The 20,791-nt window shown below is 41.9% G+C and overlaps 2 protein-coding genes across 2 annotated transcripts; one reads left to right on the top strand and one right to left on the bottom strand.

Annotated features, from left to right (window-relative positions):
• The first annotated feature begins 318 nt into the window (after nucleotides 1–318).
• LOC5516398 (leucine-rich repeat-containing protein 59) lies at nucleotides 319–10,943 on the top strand. The gene is made up of 7 exons (XM_048733269.1): nucleotides 319–534; nucleotides 1,047–1,106; nucleotides 2,108–2,371; nucleotides 8,578–8,650; nucleotides 9,072–9,224; nucleotides 10,037–10,087; nucleotides 10,597–10,943. Exons 1-7 carry the CDS (start codon nucleotides 334–336, stop codon nucleotides 10,728–10,730), a joined length of 936 nt encoding a protein of 311 aa, XP_048589226.1. The 5' UTR covers nucleotides 319–333; the 3' UTR covers nucleotides 10,731–10,943.
• A 1,060-nt stretch (nucleotides 10,944–12,003) lies between these two features.
• LOC5516386 (GRB2-associated-binding protein 1) lies at nucleotides 12,004–19,495 on the bottom strand. Its single transcript, XM_001636479.3, has 6 exons — nucleotides 19,304–19,495; nucleotides 17,841–18,114; nucleotides 15,331–16,524; nucleotides 14,832–15,078; nucleotides 14,070–14,214; nucleotides 12,004–13,532 (listed from the first exon to the last, which is right to left on the bottom strand). The coding sequence occupies exons 1-6, from the start codon at nucleotides 19,373–19,375 to the stop codon at nucleotides 13,341–13,343; spliced, it is 2,124 nt and encodes a 707-aa protein (XP_001636529.1). The 5' UTR covers nucleotides 19,376–19,495; the 3' UTR covers nucleotides 12,004–13,340.
• Nucleotides 19,496–20,791: the final 1,296 nt, after the last annotated feature.

Raw genomic sequence — 20,791 nt, 5'->3', positions numbered from 1 at the left:
CATAACCTAACTGCGTTGAAATGGAAAATAAGCTACGTTATTGGATCAATTATGTCTTCTTATTGGAGCACGAGTTGGCTAGCTAAAATGTTTAGATGAGACAGATTAGAGTGCGTGCGAGTCCCTTTACGGTTACTCCTTTATCATCATAAGCAACAACAAAACTAAGGAAATGAATGCTAAGGCTTCCCAAGCTAGCTTATCTCTCGACCTCTACTCTGGGATGCGATGTAACACTGATATACATTTTTTATAAGCTAACAAATAAAATGGTTGCTTGGCAGAGACAGAGATCGTCTTTCTATCAAATTTTTTTTTTTGGCCACTGACAACATGCGGGCTCATGTGCGAGGAGCTGCTGGTCGTATGCCCGCAGGCTCAGCCGTCTGTGGGACGATTTCGTGTCAGTATCTCACTGATCGTCGAGGAAATATGACGAAAAAATTAACAAAGGAAGAAATTAAGGATAAACTAGATGGGAATGAGCTTGACCTGAGTCTTTGCAATCTAATCAAGGTCCCTGTGAGAGAGCTGGTGAGTATTTCAGGGTTTCGCGTGGCTTCTCACCACGAGTTTTTCAATAAATTAAGTAAAGAAGTAAACTTATCGACGATAAAACCAATTCACTACTGACCGGGATTACACCATATCTACGCGTGTTCCGGATACTGAATAACTGAATTACATAGATACTAGGCAATATGTGAAAGCTCTAGACAAAAGAGGCGGGAGTCTACAACACTAATTCTTCTCTAGAGTTCACCATACCGCGAAGTTTGAACAAAGTGTCGAATTTGTGATACAAAGTTTATTATTTGTTGTTTCATCTTATCTAAAGCTCTTTATACTTAATGCTCTGATATTTTATCCAAAATGACTGTTTATCATTAGTGGTTGACGCTCTTAAGACATTAAAGCCAGTTAACTCACCGGAAAACAGTCAAACTACTCCTGCTATCTTTTTATTTTAATGATCAATCGCTGGTTTGTTTTTCCGGATATATGAAATTTAAGTGCTTTTCTCTTTTTTTCACTTTTTTTTCCAGGCCTCTCTTCCTAAGGCCACAGTTCTAGATCTGTCCTGTAATAATCTATCATCCCTCCCGGTGAGTAGTGACAACATTAACACTATCTTAGCTAATAGTTTGTTTATTACTGAACAATAAAAAAAATAAAAGTATCATCAAGGAACATATAACTAGTGAATAAATAAATAATAAATGCAAACATCTGGCCGTGCTCTTCAATTTTTATGATTACATGTGGCTGGTTGACCTTTTTTTCCTGTTTTTTTTTTCCATGTAGGATTATAATTGATATAGCATGAATTATGTTTGTGTCATCCTCACTTTCTTGATTGGCACCTATCATAGCTAGCCTGTGTGTATTAATATGCAGGTGTTGCATTTGCATATTATATCCGCTTGCCCATTTGATGGCTTGTATTAACCAAAAGAAAAGTTGAATGAGAATATAATTGTTCACAAATTTGAATTGGAAGGATCCCGAAATCAGTGATGAAAATCTAAGAAATATAAAAATATTAGTTGAAAGAATCTGTCAATTCAGAAACTTTTGGTCATTGATTTTTCATTTCAAAATCAATCTTCAAGTTTTAGTTTTGTTTTATCGTGGCTTGATGATATCGCACTGTTCCTGTTTTCTTACAAAAACATAATTGTTCTCAAAGCATTATAGTCTACTTTAGAAAGGGCCAGCTGTATTGAGTAAGAAAATGTAAAATTCACCCCTTTTAAACATTTTCAAACTCTCCTTCACCCATCCATTCAGCCAAGTACAAACAAATAGTCCTTTTTCGCATTCTACTATGCTCACTGGACAGCCAGAATAAGTACAATACAGTGCAAGCCTCAGTTTGAGGTTACTTTACATACCAGCCTGGAAGCTTAAAATGAAACAATACAAATACTTGTGATTCAAGATCTCACTAGTATTTGTGAATGGTTTGCCTCATACCAAGACTCATACTGTATTTATGTGTCCTTACTGACTATGACCAACAAGTACAATGGAATTCCTAACTGGACTATTGGGTGAATTTGGGGTGAAGCCCAATGTATGATTTTTCTCCTACTTGTGCCTGCAGGAGTCATTTTGCACCTTGCGCCATCTTGTACGGCTTGATTTGAGTAAAAATGGGTTGACAGAGTTGCCATGTGATTTTGGCCAGCTCAGTCTACTCCAGAGACTGGACTTGTATAGCAACCAACTTAGTGAGCTGCCCACTAGCTGCAGTCAGCTGAGAGAACTTAAATGGCTGGATCTTAAAAATAACCCTGTGCAGACTCTAATACCAGATGTTGTTGGTGACTGTTTAAATGCTGACGAATGCAAGGCTTGTGCGAGGAAGGTAAAGCTTTATGAATTGCCAAAATATACATATTTTCACAAATTATCCATTCTCGATACCAACCTCCTCGTATCCATTTATACCACCCTCCTTGTATCCATGTATACCACCCTCCTTGTATCCATGTATACCACCCTCCTTGTATCCATGTTCACCACCCTCCTTGTATCCATGTACACCACCCTCCTTGTATCCATGTACACCACCCTCCTTGTATCCATGTACACCACCCTTCTTGTATCCATGTATACCACCCTCCTTGTATCCATGTACACCACCCTCCTTGTATCGATGTATACCACCCTCCTTGTATCGATGTATACCACCCTCCTTGTATCCATGTATACCACCCTCCCTGTATCCATGTATACCACCCTCCTTGTATCCATGTACACCACCCTCCTTGTATCCATGTACACCACCCTTCTTGTATCCATGTATACCACCCTCCTTGTATCCATGTTCACCACCCTTCTTGTATCCATGTTCACCACCCTCCTTGTATCGATGTATACCACCCTCCTTGTATCCACATATACCACCCTCCTTGTATCCATGTATACCACCCTCCTTTTATCCATGTATACCACCCTCCTTGTATCCATGTACACCACCCTCCTTGTACCCATGTACACCACCCTCCTTGTATCCATGTATACCACCCTCCTTGTACCATGTATACCACCCTCCTTGTACCATGTATACCACCCTTCTTGTATCCATGTATACCACCCTCCTTGTATCCATGTATACCACCCTCCTTTTATCCATGTATACCACCCTCCTTGTATCCATGTACACTACCCTCCTTGTATCCATGTATACCACCCTCCTTTTATCCATGTATACCACCCTCCTTGTATCCATGTACACTACCCTCCTTGTATCCATGTATACCACCCTCCTTGTATCCATGTACATCACCCTCCTTTTTCCTATGTATACCACCCTCCTTGTATCCATGTACACCACCCTCCTTGTATCCATGTACACCACCCTCCTTGTATCCATGTACACCACCCTTATTGTATCCATGTATACCACCCTCCTTGTATCCATGTATACCACCCCCCTTGTATCCATGTATACCACCCTCCTTGTATCCATGTATACCACCCTCCTTGTATCCATGTACACCACCCTCCTTGTATCCATGTACACCACCCTCCTTGTATCCATGTATACCACCGTCCTTGTATCCATGTATACCACCCTCCTTGTATCCACGTATACCACCCTCCTTGTATCCATGTATACCACCCTCCTTTTATCCATGTATACCACCCTCCTTGTATCCATGTACACTACCCTCCTTGTATCCATGTATACCACCCTCCTTGTATCAATGTTCACCACCCTCCTTGTATCCATGTACACCACCCTTCTTGTATCCATGTATACCACCCTCCTTGTATCCATGTTCACCACCCTTCTTGTATCCATGTTCACCACCCTCCTTGTATCGATGTATACCACCCTCCTTGTATCCACATATACCACCCTCCTTGTATCCATGTATACCACCCTCCTTTTATCCATGTATACCACCCTCCTTGTATCCATGTACACCACCCTTCTTGTATCCATGTTCACCACCCTCCTTGTATCCATGTATACCTACCACCCTCCTTGTATCCATGTATACCACCCTCCTTTTATCCATGTATACCACCCTCCTTGTATCCATGTACACTACCCTCCTTGTATCCATGTATACCACCCTCCTTTTATCCATGTATACCACCCTCCTTGTATCCATGTACACTACCCTCCTTGTATCCATGTATACCACCCTCCTTGTATCCATGTACACCACCCTTATTGTATCCATGTATACCACCCTCCTTGTACCATGTATACCACCCTCCTTGTATCCATGTATACCACCCCCCTTGTATCCATGTATACCACCCTCCTTGTATCCATGTATACCACCCTCCTTGTATCCATGTACACCACCCTCCTTGTATCCATGTACACCACCCTCCTTGTATCCATGTATACCACCCTCCTTGTATCCACGTATACCACCCTCCTTGTATCCATGTATACCACCCTCCTTGTATCCATGTATACCACCCTCCTTTTATCCATGTATACCACCCTCCTTGTATCCATGTACACTACCCTCCTTGTATCCATGTATACCACCCTCCTTGTATCCATGTACATCACCCTCCTTTTTCCTATGTATACCACCCTCCTTGTATCCATGTATACCACCCTCCTTGTATCCATGTTCACCACCCTTCTTGTATCGATGTATACCACCCTCCTTGTATTGATGTATACCACCCCCCTTGTATCGATGTATACCACCCTCCTTGTATCCATGTACACCACCCTCCTTGTATCCATGTACACCACCCTCCTTGTATCCATGTACACCACCCCCTTGTATCCATGTACACCACCCTCCTTGTATCCATGTATACCACCCTCCTTGTATCCATGTACACCACCCTCCTTGTATCCATGTACACCACCCTCCTTGTATCCATGTACACCACCCTCCTTGTATCTATGTACACCACCCTTCTTGTATCCATGTACACCACCCTTCTTGTATCCATGTATACCACCCTCCTTGTATCGATGTATACCACCCTCCTTGTATCAATGTTCACCACCCTCCTTGTATCCATGTACACCACCCTTCTTGTATCCATGTATACCACCCTCCTTGTATCCATGTTCACCACCCTTCTTGTATCCATGTTCACCACCCTCCTTGTATCGATGTATACCACCCTCCTTGTATCCACATATACCACCCTCCTTGTATCCATGTATACCACCCTCCTTTTATCCATGTATACCACCCTCCTTGTATCCATGTACACTACCCTCCTTGTATCCATGTATACCACCCTCCTTTTATCCATGTATACCACCCTCCTTGTATCCATGTACACTACCCTCCTTGTATCCATGTACACCACCCTCCTTGTATCCATGTACATCACCCTCCTTTTTCCTATGTATACCACCCTCCTTGTATCCATGTACACCACCCTCCTTGTATCCATGTACACCACCCTCCTTGTATCCATGTACACCACCCTTATTGTATCCATGTATACCACCCTCCTTGTACCATGTATACCACCCTCCTTGTATCCATGTATACCACCCTCCTTGTATCCATGTACACCACCCTCCTTGTATCCATGTACACCACCCTCCTTGTATCCATGTATACCACCGTCCTTGTATCCATGTATACCACCCTCCTTGTATCCATGTACACCACCCTCCTTGTATCCATGTACACCACCCTTATTGTATCCATGTATACCACCCTCCTTGTACCATGTATACCACCCTCCTTGTATCCATGTATACCACCCCCCTTGTATCCATGTATACCACCCTCCTTGTATCCATGTACACCACCCTCCTTGTATCCATGTACACCACCCTCCTTGTATCCATGTATACCACCGTCCTTGTATCCATGTATACCACCCTCCTTGTATCCACGTATACCACCCTCCTTGTATCCATGTATACCACCCTCCTTTTATCCATGTATACCACCCTCCTTGTATCCATGTACACTACCCTCCTTGTATCCATGTATACCACCCTCCTTGTATCCATGTACATCACCCTCCTTTTTCCTATGTATACCACCCTCCTTGTATCCATGTATACCACCCTCCTTGTATCCATGTTCACCACCCTTCTTGTATCGATGTATACCACCCTCCTTGTATTGATGTATACCACCCTCCTTGTATCGATGTATACCACCCTCCTTGTATCCATGTACACCACCCTCCTTGTATCCATGTACACCACCCCCTTGTATCCATGTACACCACCCTCCTTGTATCCATGTATACCACCCTCCTTGTATCCATGTACACCACCCTCCTTGTATCCATGTATACCACCCTCCTTGTATCTATGTACACCACCCTCCTTGTATCCATGTACACCACCCTTCTTGTATCCATGTATACCACCCTCCTTGTATCGATGTATACCACCCTCCTTGTATCAATGTTCACCACCCTCCTTGTATCCATGTACAACACCCTTCTTGTATCCATGTATACCACCCTCCTTGTATCCATGTTCACCACCCTTCTTGTATCCATGTTCACCACCCTCCTTGTATCGATGTATACCACCCTCCTTGTATCGATGTATACCACCCTCCTTGTATCCATGTACACCACCCTCCTTATATCCATGTACAACACCCTCCTTGTATCCATGTATACCACCCTCCTTTTATCCATGTATACCACCCTCCTTGTATCCATGTATACCACCCTCCTTGTATCCATGTACATCACCCTCCTTTTTCCTATGTATACCACCCCCTTGTATCCATGTACACCACCCTCCTTGTATCCATGTATACCACCCTCCTTGTATCCATGTACACCACCCTCCTTGTATCCATGTATACCACCCTCCTTGTATCCATGTTCACCACCCTCCTTGTATCGATGTATACCACCCTCCTTGTATTGATGTATACCACCCTCCTTGTATCGATGTATACCACCCCCCTTGTATCGATGTATACCACCCTCCTTGTATCCATGTACACCACCCTCCTTGTATCCATGTACACCACCCCCTTGTATCCATGTACACCACCCTCCTTGTATCCATGTATACCACCCTCCTTGTATCCATGTACACCACCCTCCTTGTATCCATGTATACCACCCTCCTTGTATCCATGTACACCACCCTCCTTGTATCTATGTACACCACCCTCCTTGTATCCATGTACACCACCCTTCTTGTATCCATGTATACCACCCTCCTTGTATCGATGTATACCACCCTCCTTGTATCAATGTTTACCACCCTCCTTGTATCCATGTACACCACCCTTCTTGTATCCATGTATACCACCCTCCTTGTATCCATGTTCACCACCCTTCTTGTATCCATGTTCACCACCCTCCTTGTATCGATGTATACCACCCTCCTTGTATCGATGTATACCACCCTCCTTGTATCGATGTATACCACCCTCCTTGTATCCATGTACACCACCTTTCTTATATCCATGTACAACACCCTCCTTGTATCCATGTACAACACCCTCCTTGTATCCATGTACACCACCCCCCTTGTATCCATGTACACCACCCTCCTTGTATCCATGTACACCACCCTCCTTGTATCCATGTACAACACCCTCCTTGTATCCATGTACAACACCCTCCTTGTATCCATGTACAACACCCTCCTTGTATCCATGTACACCACCCTCCTTGTATCCATGTACACCACCCTTCTTGTATCCATGTACAACACCCTCCTTGTATCCATGTACAACACCCCCCTTGTATCCATGTACACCACCCTCCTTGTATCCATGTACACCACCCTCCTTGTATCCATGTACAACACCCTCCTTGTATCCATGTACAACACCCTCCTTGTATCCATGTACAACACCCTTCTTGTATCCATGTGCATCCTGGCTACACTCTGGCCTTGGCCTTATGTATATGCCATTTAAGAAGCAGGGACAATCCTGGGGGGGAGGGGAAAGGGGGTGTACACCCCCCTTGGCTACCAAAAAGTGGGTCATTTCTTATTGAAGGATTATAAAATACCTTTCCCTTTCCAAATGATACGTATGAATGACAGTGTAAGTGTTCTTGAAAACTGCTTGCTATGATCAAATGCATACTGGTTATCATTCGCAAAACACACACACTTCTCGCGGACCCAAAGCGGTTATTTGATCTATTGCCTTGAGCTTATTTCACAATAAAGTACGACATATAATGATGTTGGTCAAATAAAATTATAAAACAACAACAATAGACTAAGATTCAAGGTTCAAAAGGTCCACGAGATCACAGAATTGTAAATACATGTCTATTGTGCTACCATAATCATGATTTCAGACTCTATGCATTCATTTCAAAGGAAATTAACTTACCAACATTAATGGGTCTTTATCGATAGAAGTAGCAACTAGAGATTCACGTTCACGGTTCACGTTCTTATTAACACTAACTTAGTGCTGCCATGCCAGTCCGTAATGTAACACGGCTCGCAATCAAACGTCAATCAAAATGCAACCTCACTTCTGTTGTCGATACAGACAGCTTACTCTCCTCCCTAAAATGAACCAATAATTCACAGTTACAAAAATTAACAAAATACTGGTATGGCTGTTTTACCACCTAGATCCTAACACTCTGCACCTCTGGTTTTAGATGATAAGTTATTTGAAAGCAGAGGAAGCCAGAAAGGAAAGAGATCAACAAATAATAATAATGGAGGAACAAAGTAAGTTTAACCTTCCTCTTTGTATCATCCACTCACTTTAATTTTCCTTTTCTAGTTTGTTGACACCCTTATTATATAGAAAGGGCTTATTACAGGCCAACTCTACCTATGAGTTGTGAAATGAGACACAACTGAAGAGGATGCACAGGTAGATGTGGGTGATAAGGGTGTACTTACCCTTCCTTGGCCCGCCACCGTGAGTTGGTTGAAAGACCCTTTTTTGAGGAAAGACCCTTTTTTCAAGGAATTTTTGAGGACTGAAGCTTTATGGCTTTCAATATAGTTTTTCGGGATGGGCACATGCCCCAATTAACCTCCCCCCGGCGACAGCCCCGAAAAGTAAAGTCATTCAAGAAAAGAATAAGGAGTAACCTCCCTCGTCCCATGGGCATCCCATCAGCATTATGTTTCATATTTCCAGAAAGGAAAAAGGATCTGGAACAGGAGATGAAGAGAGAAAAGGAACTCCGTCGTCGGCTAAAGCAACAAGAGCGACAGCAAAAGAGAGAAGCTTATGAGGCAATGAAGAGACAAAAAAAACTCATGGCCGAGGAGATGCATAGGGATTTACAATGTAAGAAGATTAAAGCCGCATAATCACATCCTCCAATAAACTTCCAAACTTCCAATAAACACACTGCTTTCAATATTTTGAAATATTTTTCGCGTTCGGATATTGTTATGTAATCGACCGGAAGTAAACTGGTGATAATGCGGCTTTAAGACTGTTAGAACCCATATTCAGGACTAAGCATTTTGCAGTTATAAAAAATTGCTTTTTCTTATTGAGGGATGCTAGCTATGAGGGTACATGGATGCTCTCCCTCCCTGTTCACTGCCAAAGTAAAGCCTGTTGCCATATTTGATTACTCAAAAACTTATTTGTATTCCTACACACCCCACCTACCCCACCCTCCTACACACCCCACCTACCCCACCCTCCTACACACCCCACCTACCCCACCCTCCTACACACCCCACCTACCCCACCCTCCTACACACCCCATCTACCCCACCCTCCTACACACCCCATCTACCCCACCCTCCTACACACCCCACCTACCTCACCTTCCTACACACCCCACCTACCCCACCCTCCTACACACCCCACCTACCCCACCCTCCTACACACCCCACCTACCCCACCCTCCTACACACCCCACCTACCCCACCCTCCTACACAAACCACCTACCCCACCCTCCTACACACCCCACCTACCCCACCCTCCTACACACCTCACCTACCCCACCCTTCTACCCACATTGTGCCTACTTATAGCTCTGTATTCTCCTCTTCTCCTACCTCTTCTAATCTTTTTGTCCTGTTTGCAATTTTTACCCTATCATACCCTTCGCCTAGTTAGTAATTTTGTCTTTTTTCAACAGCTCAAGAGGAATTTATGGAGACAAGGCCACAGGCAGAAACACCGCCACCAGGTAAATGTTAAGTCTGCTTAAAAAGGCACAAGCTGGCAGTTGTACCAGTGTTTGTCTGTGAATATTAACAAGGCTGAAATTTTGTTCGGATTTTTACCCTTATTTGAACCAAATGTAGGAAAAGATGTTTCAAGCACTTTTAGAATGTCTAGTTTGACTATAGGGACTTAAATCTGTTGCATGATCTGTTAATAAACAAATGATAGATACAATTACTTAGATGCTAAATAACAAGAGTGTAGCATGAGTTAGAGGCAAAAAGAAGAAATACATTTCTCTGGCATTTTTCTCAACTCTCACCTCAAAAAGTTTTTTTTTCTGAAGTAAGGAAATCATAGAACTTAAAAACAGAAAAGAAATACATCATAATCAACTTACGTTAGTATCAGAGATTTGGAATCCAGTGGTGAGATGCACTCCTGAGAGATGTTCTACCAACTGCACCACCCGTGCTCCCGTTTCTCTATGAGATGCATACTCACTCTTTCCCTTTTCTATCTATTTACTAGTTGATGATGACGGAGGCCTCATAGGTATTCTGCTGGTGCTGGTGGCTGTCACCATGGTTGTCCTAGTGGGTGTGGTTTTGTTTTGCCAGTACGACCCCGCCTGTCGTGAGCTCCTGGCATCTCTTGCCTCTTGACCCAAATCAATTAAAAAATAGTGAATTTTTAAGGACAAGAATTTTGACATCTTGTAAATTTGGACAGCTGTCAGGCTCTGAGCTGTGATACAGAGTTTTTAAAATTATTATTAGATATTCTAAGAATTCAGTAATACATCCAGATATTTATTACCTCATTTTACGAGGGCTCTGTAAAGAATTTACTGAGAAATAAAACAAATGTTGTACTGATCTAGTCTTTTTTACCCTGGCCCGAAACTAGGTACCAGCATAACTCAGCATAACTGTTACAGGCAACTCTAATTCAATCAAACGAATGATTGTTTTTCTTCCCTTCCTTGAGATGAATGCCCGCGTTGGGGAGGAAATATTATCTTTCTCTGGTCGCGTATCATCTTGATAGATAATATGTTTCGCCGAGAACTGATTTTCTGTTCATGCTATAAGAATACTGGGTCCATGATAACGGGCGACTCTCTGCAAAGCGAGAGTTTCGAATTGCTATCTTTTTCGCGTACGAAGGTATCAATTTTTAACATTTCGCGTAATGCAAAGATTTCCATCGCGATTCACGCAAAAATATACATGTCTATGGTCGTGCGCGTCACGTAGGAATGCCTTCTGCCATGTATATTTCAACTTTTTTCCTTCAAACTACGAAGTGAAAACACCAAATGTCATGGATAAGAGATGACGTGTGCACCACAAACCCAAAAGGCCCTTTCAAGGCATTTTCACCTGTATTTTAGATGTCTCATACATTAAATGTATTTTTTGGCTGCTAGAAGGGGGGCCCGGGCCCCCTGAGCACCCCCCCTGGAATATTTGGGTTTATTATAGAAAAATAAAATTCTAGTCTCTGTTTTTTTTGGAAGTATGAACTCTCTAATCTTATCTACCTTTATAGAAATTGGGTGCTCGTGAAAGCATTCTTTCGGTCGAGTCTTTCAAGCCATCCCCATTTTCCCTGCTAAAACTCAAATATTCTGTGCGTGGCCATGCCTTCATCTCAAGTCGCCCCTCTTCAATAAAAGGAGATGGGGCTGGAAGAAAGAGGGTGTGGCTGTCAAGGAGCAACTTCTTATGTCCACAGATAATAAAAGAAGAGGGGGTCCTTGCCATATGGGCAATCGTTAGATTCATATCTTAGGTTATCCCCTTGTCAACATTAGGAGATGGGGCGAGAAAAGAGGGCGTGGGTGTGAAGGAGCCCCTTCCACAGATATCATATGGGAAGGGGGGCTGCCATATGGGAAATAGACATGACTGGTCGCGGCAATCAACACTATTCTCTCACACTTCTGTGTTTATTTATTAATTGTGACCACATATTGTAAGTGCTCTAAATTAAGCTTTGCCTATTTTCAAACCCGTGAATTATTTCCAGCAAGGCTGATATTCTAATTGTTAAACAAATCTGTAAAAATATGCTGACGTAAAACTTCATCTGCCTCGATTGTGAGGGTTGTCTGAAAATCCTAATTTCAAAACCTATATTTAAAATGTATATCTAAAAAAGCTCTTCACAAATGCCATGAAACATATATACAGTATAACTCGAATAACATTTATCAGGTTACATAAAGCTACCGTTATCACTGTGCAGTGGCTGTACAAATACTTGTTGATGATACAAGTGAACGATGCAATCATCTGACATCGCCCGCATCAAATAAACAGGCTTTTTAAAGAAAAACCTGCCATAATGTAATTACGGCGATTTGCCATATTCTGCCAACTCTTATCGATATTTTCTAACTGATCAACCGCTTTCTGGCTCCGTCACTCAAACTAACGGAATGACATTTGGTGATTTTGTTGGTCAGTGCATTGCCTTGCGTAGAGGTGGCATTTCAGTGCTGGGAAAATGCTTCAAGGATATTGAATGACAGAGGCCAGTAGGCGATTTATCGGTTGGTAATCGTCACTGAGAGTTTGCAGAGTATCGCCGCAGTAAGTAAAAGCAGAAGTGAACGTTTTTTTTTTACATTGCATTGTATAATATACAGTGCATTTGTATTTCCTTAATAGAGCGATCTGTACTTTTTTTTAAAAAAAATCAATATATTTTTGCCTGTAGCAAACCTAGGTAAAATAGATACCAATAAAAATACAAAAACCTCTCCAGGCGACGATTGTGTTGGGTTAGTTTTGGAAACCCTTTCTATCAATCGATGTAATACGCGATACAATGAGTATATTTACCGTACTATATAACATATAAAAATGCATCGGATTTGTTTTTAGCCCGAAAAAAGGACTAGCCCCTAGAAGTGGTAAAATTGGTGTAAAATCCACGCACTAACCCTAAATTTAAGTTCAAATTATAGAGTTAACATTTATTCCAATCTCGTCCACATAGCCTGCGAAACTGAACCAGTGGCTAATATGGAAGGCACTGGGGGACAAGATCAGTGCCGTAGCAGGCCTCGAAATATGTGGGGAGCACGAAACAGGGACATCAATAAAAAATTCGAGGCACAGCCACGCCCCTACTTGTCATTTCCTTATAATTGGGGGGGACCACATATCCCTGATATCGTATCGCTGATACGGCCACAGAGAAATATGTAGACTAGTAAAGAATCATAGATGTTCTTCTAGTCGGGCATGCACTGTGGTATGACATCATATATGATCCAAGCACTCCTTCCTAGCGGAGCACGTTTGCTGGAACGCTTTGGTACTCTCCTCGTTAATCGTAGTGTAGTGTGAGCTTGCGTTTCTTTGGCTGGCAGGTGCTTGGAGACGGGTTTGCGAGCTGCCTTCAACTATTTGAACCTCACAGTACTGTAATGCGGCTCTCCTATTGTTTCGTGCCTGAAAATAAGCAAGGACCGGAAGTAACTGTCATTTATGCGTACTTGTGTTCGGTTATTATAGAGACATTTTAAACTATACTCAAGAAGCAATATTTTTGACAATTTACGTTTACTTTAAATAAAGCCTATTAAGAATATAGAGCGCACATTAGCCGCGCAGGTGCGTACACATGGCGCGCAGGGTGCAGATGGCCCATGACGGCCAACAAGAGGGTCATTGCTTTTTGAAGCATCGTCAAATACTATACTTCTTCCATATGATATTTATGACTGCGCAACCAAACCTGTCCAATCTAACCAATCCTGGGTGCGAGCCTTTCGCGGTTTACAGCGTGAGCTGGGAGTGAGTTGGGTGCCTTAGGAAGATAAGAACGCCTTCGGAGAAAGTAAATGTTTTGCGCTAATAGAACTTTGTGTTCTAAAAGATTTTTTGTTCAAATTTGACCATTTTTTGGGCAATGTGAGGCAAAGATTGAATAGATACAAAACTTCGCCTTCGCCAAGTTCTTTTAAAATTAATGGTACAACTACATACCACAATATCTTTATCCTCCTCCCCGTCGGAAGAGGAAGAGTTGCTATGCACTCCTGACTCTCGCTTGGGTATACTCTCTAGTATCGGCTGCATATCTTCGTAACACTCGTCATCTCTACTTTGCTCTTTCGAGAAACTATAGCACCTGTGGACACGTAAGTCACATAATATCTTAGTGCAAGTCGCATATTGTCGTATTGGCTGCATATCTTCGTAACACTCGTCATCTCTACTTTGCTCTTTCGAGAAACTATAGCACCTGTAGTCACGTAAGTCACATAATATCTTAGTGCAAGTCGCATATTGTCGTAGGGAAAGCCAGATCCCTGCGCGTGCGCGCTAGTCTTGGATGCTAGCAATAATTCGCCAGGCCGATCGAAAAATGCTTGGAAAAATCCAAGCTAGGGCGAAACCACCACGCGAAATTGTTAAAAGATATATCTATGATATATGGCTATCGCTTCGATTCTTCTTTGTTCTGGGTTAAAACAAATACTTCACCCGTTTTGCTAGAAATAAACAAGAAAAGAAAACAAAACGAAAAAAATACTGCGGTTTTAATTATTCTTCGAACCCTCATCAACAATTTCAAACTGCTTAACAGCTTTCTGCCTTCCGTCATTCAAAATATCTGACCATTTCTGTGTTAGCCAATAAAAACGTTTCAAAGATTTTGAAAGGCGATTTAATTAACAGGGCGAGCGTGCAAAATATTGAAAACTACAAAAAAAAAAGACAGAATGTTAATATTATGAATATTACCTTGTGCTGTCGGATCGACACGGCTGCATGTCAGTGTAGCACTTGTCGTAACTCTCTTGTTTTCGTATACGGTCACAGCTTGCGGCAAGGCCCAGGCTCACACGGTCAGGGCCAAGGTTCTCATACGGGTGAACATTTGGAACAGACATGTCCATGGAGGGCTTGAGGGTTCGGTTGACAGGTGGTTTTGTAAGCCTGTCAACTGTTGGCGGCTTCACTGAACGATCCACAGCAGGGGCGGTATCAGCTAGATAGTTTTTTTAGATTGAAATGCTTTAATATTTTTACTTTAAAGCATATGAATACAGACCGGCTTTAAGGTTGTCACACGTTTTTCTCTGGCATCTTGTCTCGCTTGTGTGACATGCCACGTCCTACTTTTGATTATTTTATGCGAGACAAGCTGCAACCAAAAAGTGTATGTGTGACAGGGCCTTCCTAACATTTAAACATTTAGGAAAAAAAATAGAAAGTGCATGGAGAGTACTGTAATACCAACCTTTTGGTGTTGGGGTAAATCCAGGTGGGATATCATAAATATCATCGCTTTTTCCTGGCAAAACGTCATACAATTCCGCACCGGGCTTAGGAGGAATATCATAAATGTCATCATTAAATGAACCAGAATCCCTGTCAAACTGGTCATTTAAAGAACATTGACTCGACAATGAGGCATTGAGGTTACTGCTGCCAGAGTCAGGTGATTTTTTGGGTCTTGGTGGAGGGATCTGGTCATATGCTTCTAGTGCTCTGTCTGGGGCAGCAGCGATTGGGCATCTTGCATCTTTTTGATAAACTCTCTGAGAGATCTCTGATGCCGATGGTGGGGTATCATAAACATCATCAGATAACATTTGTTTAGCCGGTGGTGCAATGTCATAAATATCGTCACTCTCAGGCCTTGGGGGTGGGACAATGTCATAAAGATCTTGAGGTGAGGATGGTTTCTTGGGTCGTGGTGGGGGAACTATGTCATAACACTCACTGGGAGAGCCATCTGGGGTAATTTTCCTTTGAGGGACAACATCATAGATTTCAGCATTATTTAGTGAGGTGCTGAGAGATCTCCGAGGAACTGAATCATATGTCTCCTGTTCAAAGTCTTCTGACAAATAAGGAGGCACATCATAAAGATCAGATGGGTCAGATTCCCTCTTGCGCAATGGCACGATGTCATAGTTTTCTGAGGCAGGACGGTGTGTTGGTGGTACAATATCGTAATTGGTCATAGGAGATATTGCCAACTCCTGCGATTTTCTGTGAGGTACAACTATATCATAATTTTCCATCCGATGGCGAGGAGGTCTTTGAGCGGAAGCAGGTGATACGGTTCTAGGAGGTGGGACATCATCATACCAAGAATTCCTCTCTTCCAGTGGAACAGGATTAGGGAGAGAGTCATATCCTTCAGAAACTTTTGGCAATCCACTGGGACTGTTACCAAGACGCTTGGGTACACTCTCTTTCACACATTGTGTTGACTTGCGGCGCTGTAAATTGGCATTATACTGGCTTGTAGCCCTTCTTATGATTTCCTGGGGGTCTTGGGGATCACTGTGTGAGCGCTCTTTACAGCTTCCTTGCTGATCAGGGGGTGCAGAGAGAGGACAGGTAGATGGATGGGAGAGTGTATATGAATTTGCTGCGGCTTTAGCAGGGCTTTCAATTGGCACAGTGGGTCTGCTTCTTGTCCCTGGAAAAAATAAATAAAAGAAAATTTTTACACGATGACTACTACAGTGCAGTGTCTTTTGTGTCTTCATATGGTATTCTTAATATATACTTTTTAAAGGGTTTTTGTGTATATGCATCTTAGGCCACCTAGTTGATGTAAAAATGCTAGTAATGTTCCACAAATATTCATTCAAGATTTTAACCTTCTTTTTTTAATCTTCAATCAAGATTTTAAGTCAGAAAGACAAGAAAATCTGTCAAATTCTAGCCTGGCAATCGGCTATCATTTGATTTGATTTTGAGATGTATACAAGGTAAGGTTCTATTATTATCCCGAGGGGGGGATGCGTGAAGATTTTGATAAAAGCAAGCGATAAAATTTGACAACCCCTTCAGGAGGAACAAAATTTTTCATGCCCCCCCTATGATTCCCCCCATATTTCCGGTGCCCCCCTCCAGAAAACCAAAGAAAGGAGTAGCAAAGGAAGGAACAAAAACGACAAAGGCAAAGGAACGCAAGCAAGAGATAAGCTGTGCAATCTGATCAGAAAGTGGAGGGGGAAAAAAGTGCAGCCACTCAATTTCTCAAAGGTGCGACTAAATCCAGGTTGTCGACCTGATAAAGGTTATTGCTATATATGATGCTGAGGAAGCAAAAAGGCTTTTAGTTCTTTTCCTTGCAAGAAAAGCGAAGCATGAAAAAAGAAAAGAAAGAGAGAGAGAGAGGAAGACAGCAAATCAGACAGCAAGGATGTTGATGAATGAAGAATGAGCGCTTATAGCATCGGACTGTTATGTTAATAATTTTAAATATGGAACCTAAGCACTTTATAAATATTATATAGTGGAAACCATGAAAAAACATGTATATAAGCTGTAAAGGTTTGCATTGCATTGACAAAATGTGACTTAATAAATATCCTGGACTTTTGGATTGTGCATGTCAAATAACTGCCCCCAAACCGAGACTGGTTGAACCAAGAAACCTAATTTGACACTTGGTCAAATTATAAAGAAGAGACAACACCCAAAGAAATCAGTGACCCCCCCTTTTTAAATCCATATACTTTCGACGCCCCCCTCCCCCCTTTAGACCTCAGAAATTTCTCAAGGGCCCTTCACAGTATCCTTACCCCCCCCCCCCCCCCCCCTTGGGATAATAAATGAACTTTCCCTAAGCTCAGCCAGTGCACTGCATCCCATAGTGTCCCAACACTCAAAAACAAGCATTTCCAAATAACCCCAAATGTGAGCTGGAAAGCAAGTCACTTGATCACATTTGAAATCTATGGCATTTTTGGATAAGATTGAAGTTTTTGAAAATTATTTGTTTACCTGGTGAAGACTCATCTTGTCTTTCAAAGCCACAAACAAAACACAGCTTCTCAACCCAAGTGTCCATGATCTCTTGTGAGTCTGCCACCATATAGTAAGTCCTATTCACTGTGTTCACGCTAAAGACATATGGGAACTTGTTGTGCTGCAGGTTGGCTTCCACACATCGGCAGGTATGAAGATCAATAGGGTCCTTCACTGGCTTTTTGTCTTTCTCGCTCTTGTAGTAGAAGAGTTTCTTGTTGGATCTCAGAACAAAGAACCGCCTTTGCCACTGGAAAAAAAAATATGCTTTTTACACATTGTTACACAAGTTTAAAATTTCGGACATTAAATCTCAGTTAAATTTACTTAGATTCTCAGATTATGCAATTTAATTGTAGCAAAACATTTCTTCCTGGATAAAACACACCAAACACAAAGTGTGATGGCCACTATTAAACACCGGAAGTAAATAGCATTGTAATAACTAAATAAATAATTTTCTCGAACGCATCCTGTTTGCGAGTGAAACAGAAAGCAAGTACGAGACAAAAGACATTTGTAAACAGGAAAAGTTTATTTTAGGAAGTACAAAATCTAAGGTATACAAGAAAACAAGGCGAAGCTGCTAAATATGTTCTATACGCTTAGGCATGAAATATATCATCTTAGAATACAAACAAACTGGTGCCGGATTGATCCTATCAATTAATCAACTAGCCTAACTACCTGTTGACATAAGCATTGCAAAAATATCTTCCTAAAAAACGATTTAAAAATATTCGTAGCCAATATGCCGCAATTAATATTTCGGTGTGAAATAATTTTTGTTGTGTACGCCTCCTGTTGTGGTCCTCACAAAATAGGCGCCGTAAATATTTGTCAAGATAATGTAGTCAAAAGCGGCGGTTTTTATGTCTGAAGAACGAGATTTTGAGTAGTGGCAAGTAACTTTGACAACTGTACTCTAACTATGTCTGAAATTCCTCACCCTGAAATAACCCGGAAAAATAAATGTTCTGTTCTAATAATGCACGAGCTTGCATGGAATTTGGCGAAGTATCATCTACAACTTTGCCATAACGAAGGCGACATAGGAAGCAATTTACCGGCTTAGAAATAGCCGACAGGACTAAATAGAGTCACCAAAAGAAGGAGTTCATAGTATAAGATGATCGTTATTGTTAAAATGCATTGATTTCCCTTTTATTTGGTAAAAAGACGATTCCAATAAAAAAAATCCGTTAGTTGAGAGAGCAGTATTTTGGAAGTGACCAAAGCATGTTACGCAAGATACTATTTCTTGGATTGCGCTGTGCAGTTTAAGAATACAAATATGATGCATGTAAATTTAACTAGTTTGTGTTTGGAGTCGTCCTAAGGAAATTTGGGGAATTTGTTGGAAAATTGGCTAAAGCAAAAGAGCAACACATCAAGCGAGTGTGAATCGTCAAGGAAATCGAGAACTTCTCGCTACTCACAGAACGCATCAAGCGGTGTTCAGGGGGCGATTTCTTGAGAAAACCATGATAAATCACAATTCCTTCCTCCATTTTTCAAATCTTGATCCCAAAATGGTCTTTAGACGAGGAAATAACTCTTAATTTATCAGAACTTCATTGCGGTAGGGAAGCCGCAGTGATCTTCTGTATGGCAGTACAACACGGAAGTGAAGTACACATTCCGGATGTCGGACCCGATTGGCTGTCGGCAGTCATGTGGTCAATCACTATGTTTTGATTGGTGGATAGTGGAAAACTATCTGGTCGACTACGTCACGTAGTATTATCTACAGCATTTCTTTTCGGGGGCTTTTACATTTTGAGCAGCGAGAAAGGAGCCTTTTTCTTACAATCTATTGCAGATATTGGTAGATATATCTAAGAAGGATGTTCGTTTTTATTTTAGAATGCAACAGTATTTGTTTATTTTAACAAATACCGCGAATAAAACTGCACGTGACAGAAGTGCAGGAAGGATGGAATGTTGAGAGCAATTAGTTTGTTTCAGTTAGATTCACTAGATTGTTGTAGGAAGTCATGCTACACCCTATTAGTTAATGCGCGGAAAAACTGTACTCAGTGTTCTCTTAGGGAGCGGTCATTAATTACTGGGGGGCGGCAAATATGTAGGGGGGGGGGGGGGGCTACGCGCGGATTTAGGGGGGGGCACATTTCTTGGGCTGTCATTAAAGGGGGGTCACATTTTTTAGGCGTCGAATTTAAGTCTGGTTTTAATACAATACTGAGCAAGAGAGTCATTGTTGAAATGAACATTTTATTAAGTTCACAATGTTTCCTACTATTGTTTATCTAGTTCCATATTGTTCGGTAGGTACCAATCTTGTCTTTATATAAATAAATTTTGAGAAACCCTCTCATGGTTGACAGACGAATCTGCCCGTTCTAATCAGTTGAACAAAACGAATACTTTAAAATGTTTGCAAAACCTAGACTCAAATGTCTTTGTTAAAATTGTCGACGACGTAGTCGTCTTCCAGCGACACCAGTATTTATTGTTTATCTCTGCCACTCTTAGCGCCCCCCCCCCCCCCCCCCCCCCAGTAATCAATGACTCATTGGCGGCCGCCGGTCACATGGCATAACTAGAAAGACTACAGTCAAGCTGTAGAAAAACTAGATGGTCTGCGTAGGCTTGGTGTAGACAAGGTATGAATCAAAACAAGGTTGAAAAGGTATGTTAAACTCCTCTATGAAACCACTCTAACACAATATGTGCAAAGGACTGTTAAAAATGTGAAAAACGTTCACTGCCACGGGATCTTTTGATGTGCATGTTTTCTGCAGCAAGAAACAAAAATATTCACCGTAACAGAGGCGTAATGATGGTTTAAATAAACTTATCAGCATAAGAGGAAGATGAATAGACAGGAAAATAAACAGCAACGACAAATCGACAAGTATCCCAGCGCGTTCAGTTTTCCCTCAAAACGTTAGGTTGCCTGTGCT

This window comes from Nematostella vectensis, chromosome 10 (assembly GCF_932526225.1).
Source record: "Nematostella vectensis chromosome 10, jaNemVect1.1, whole genome shotgun sequence".
NCBI lineage: Eukaryota > Metazoa > Cnidaria > Anthozoa > Actiniaria > Edwardsiidae > Nematostella > Nematostella vectensis.
Note: the sequence above shows the minus strand (reverse complement) of the source record. Positions and strands in the feature narration are given on the sequence as shown.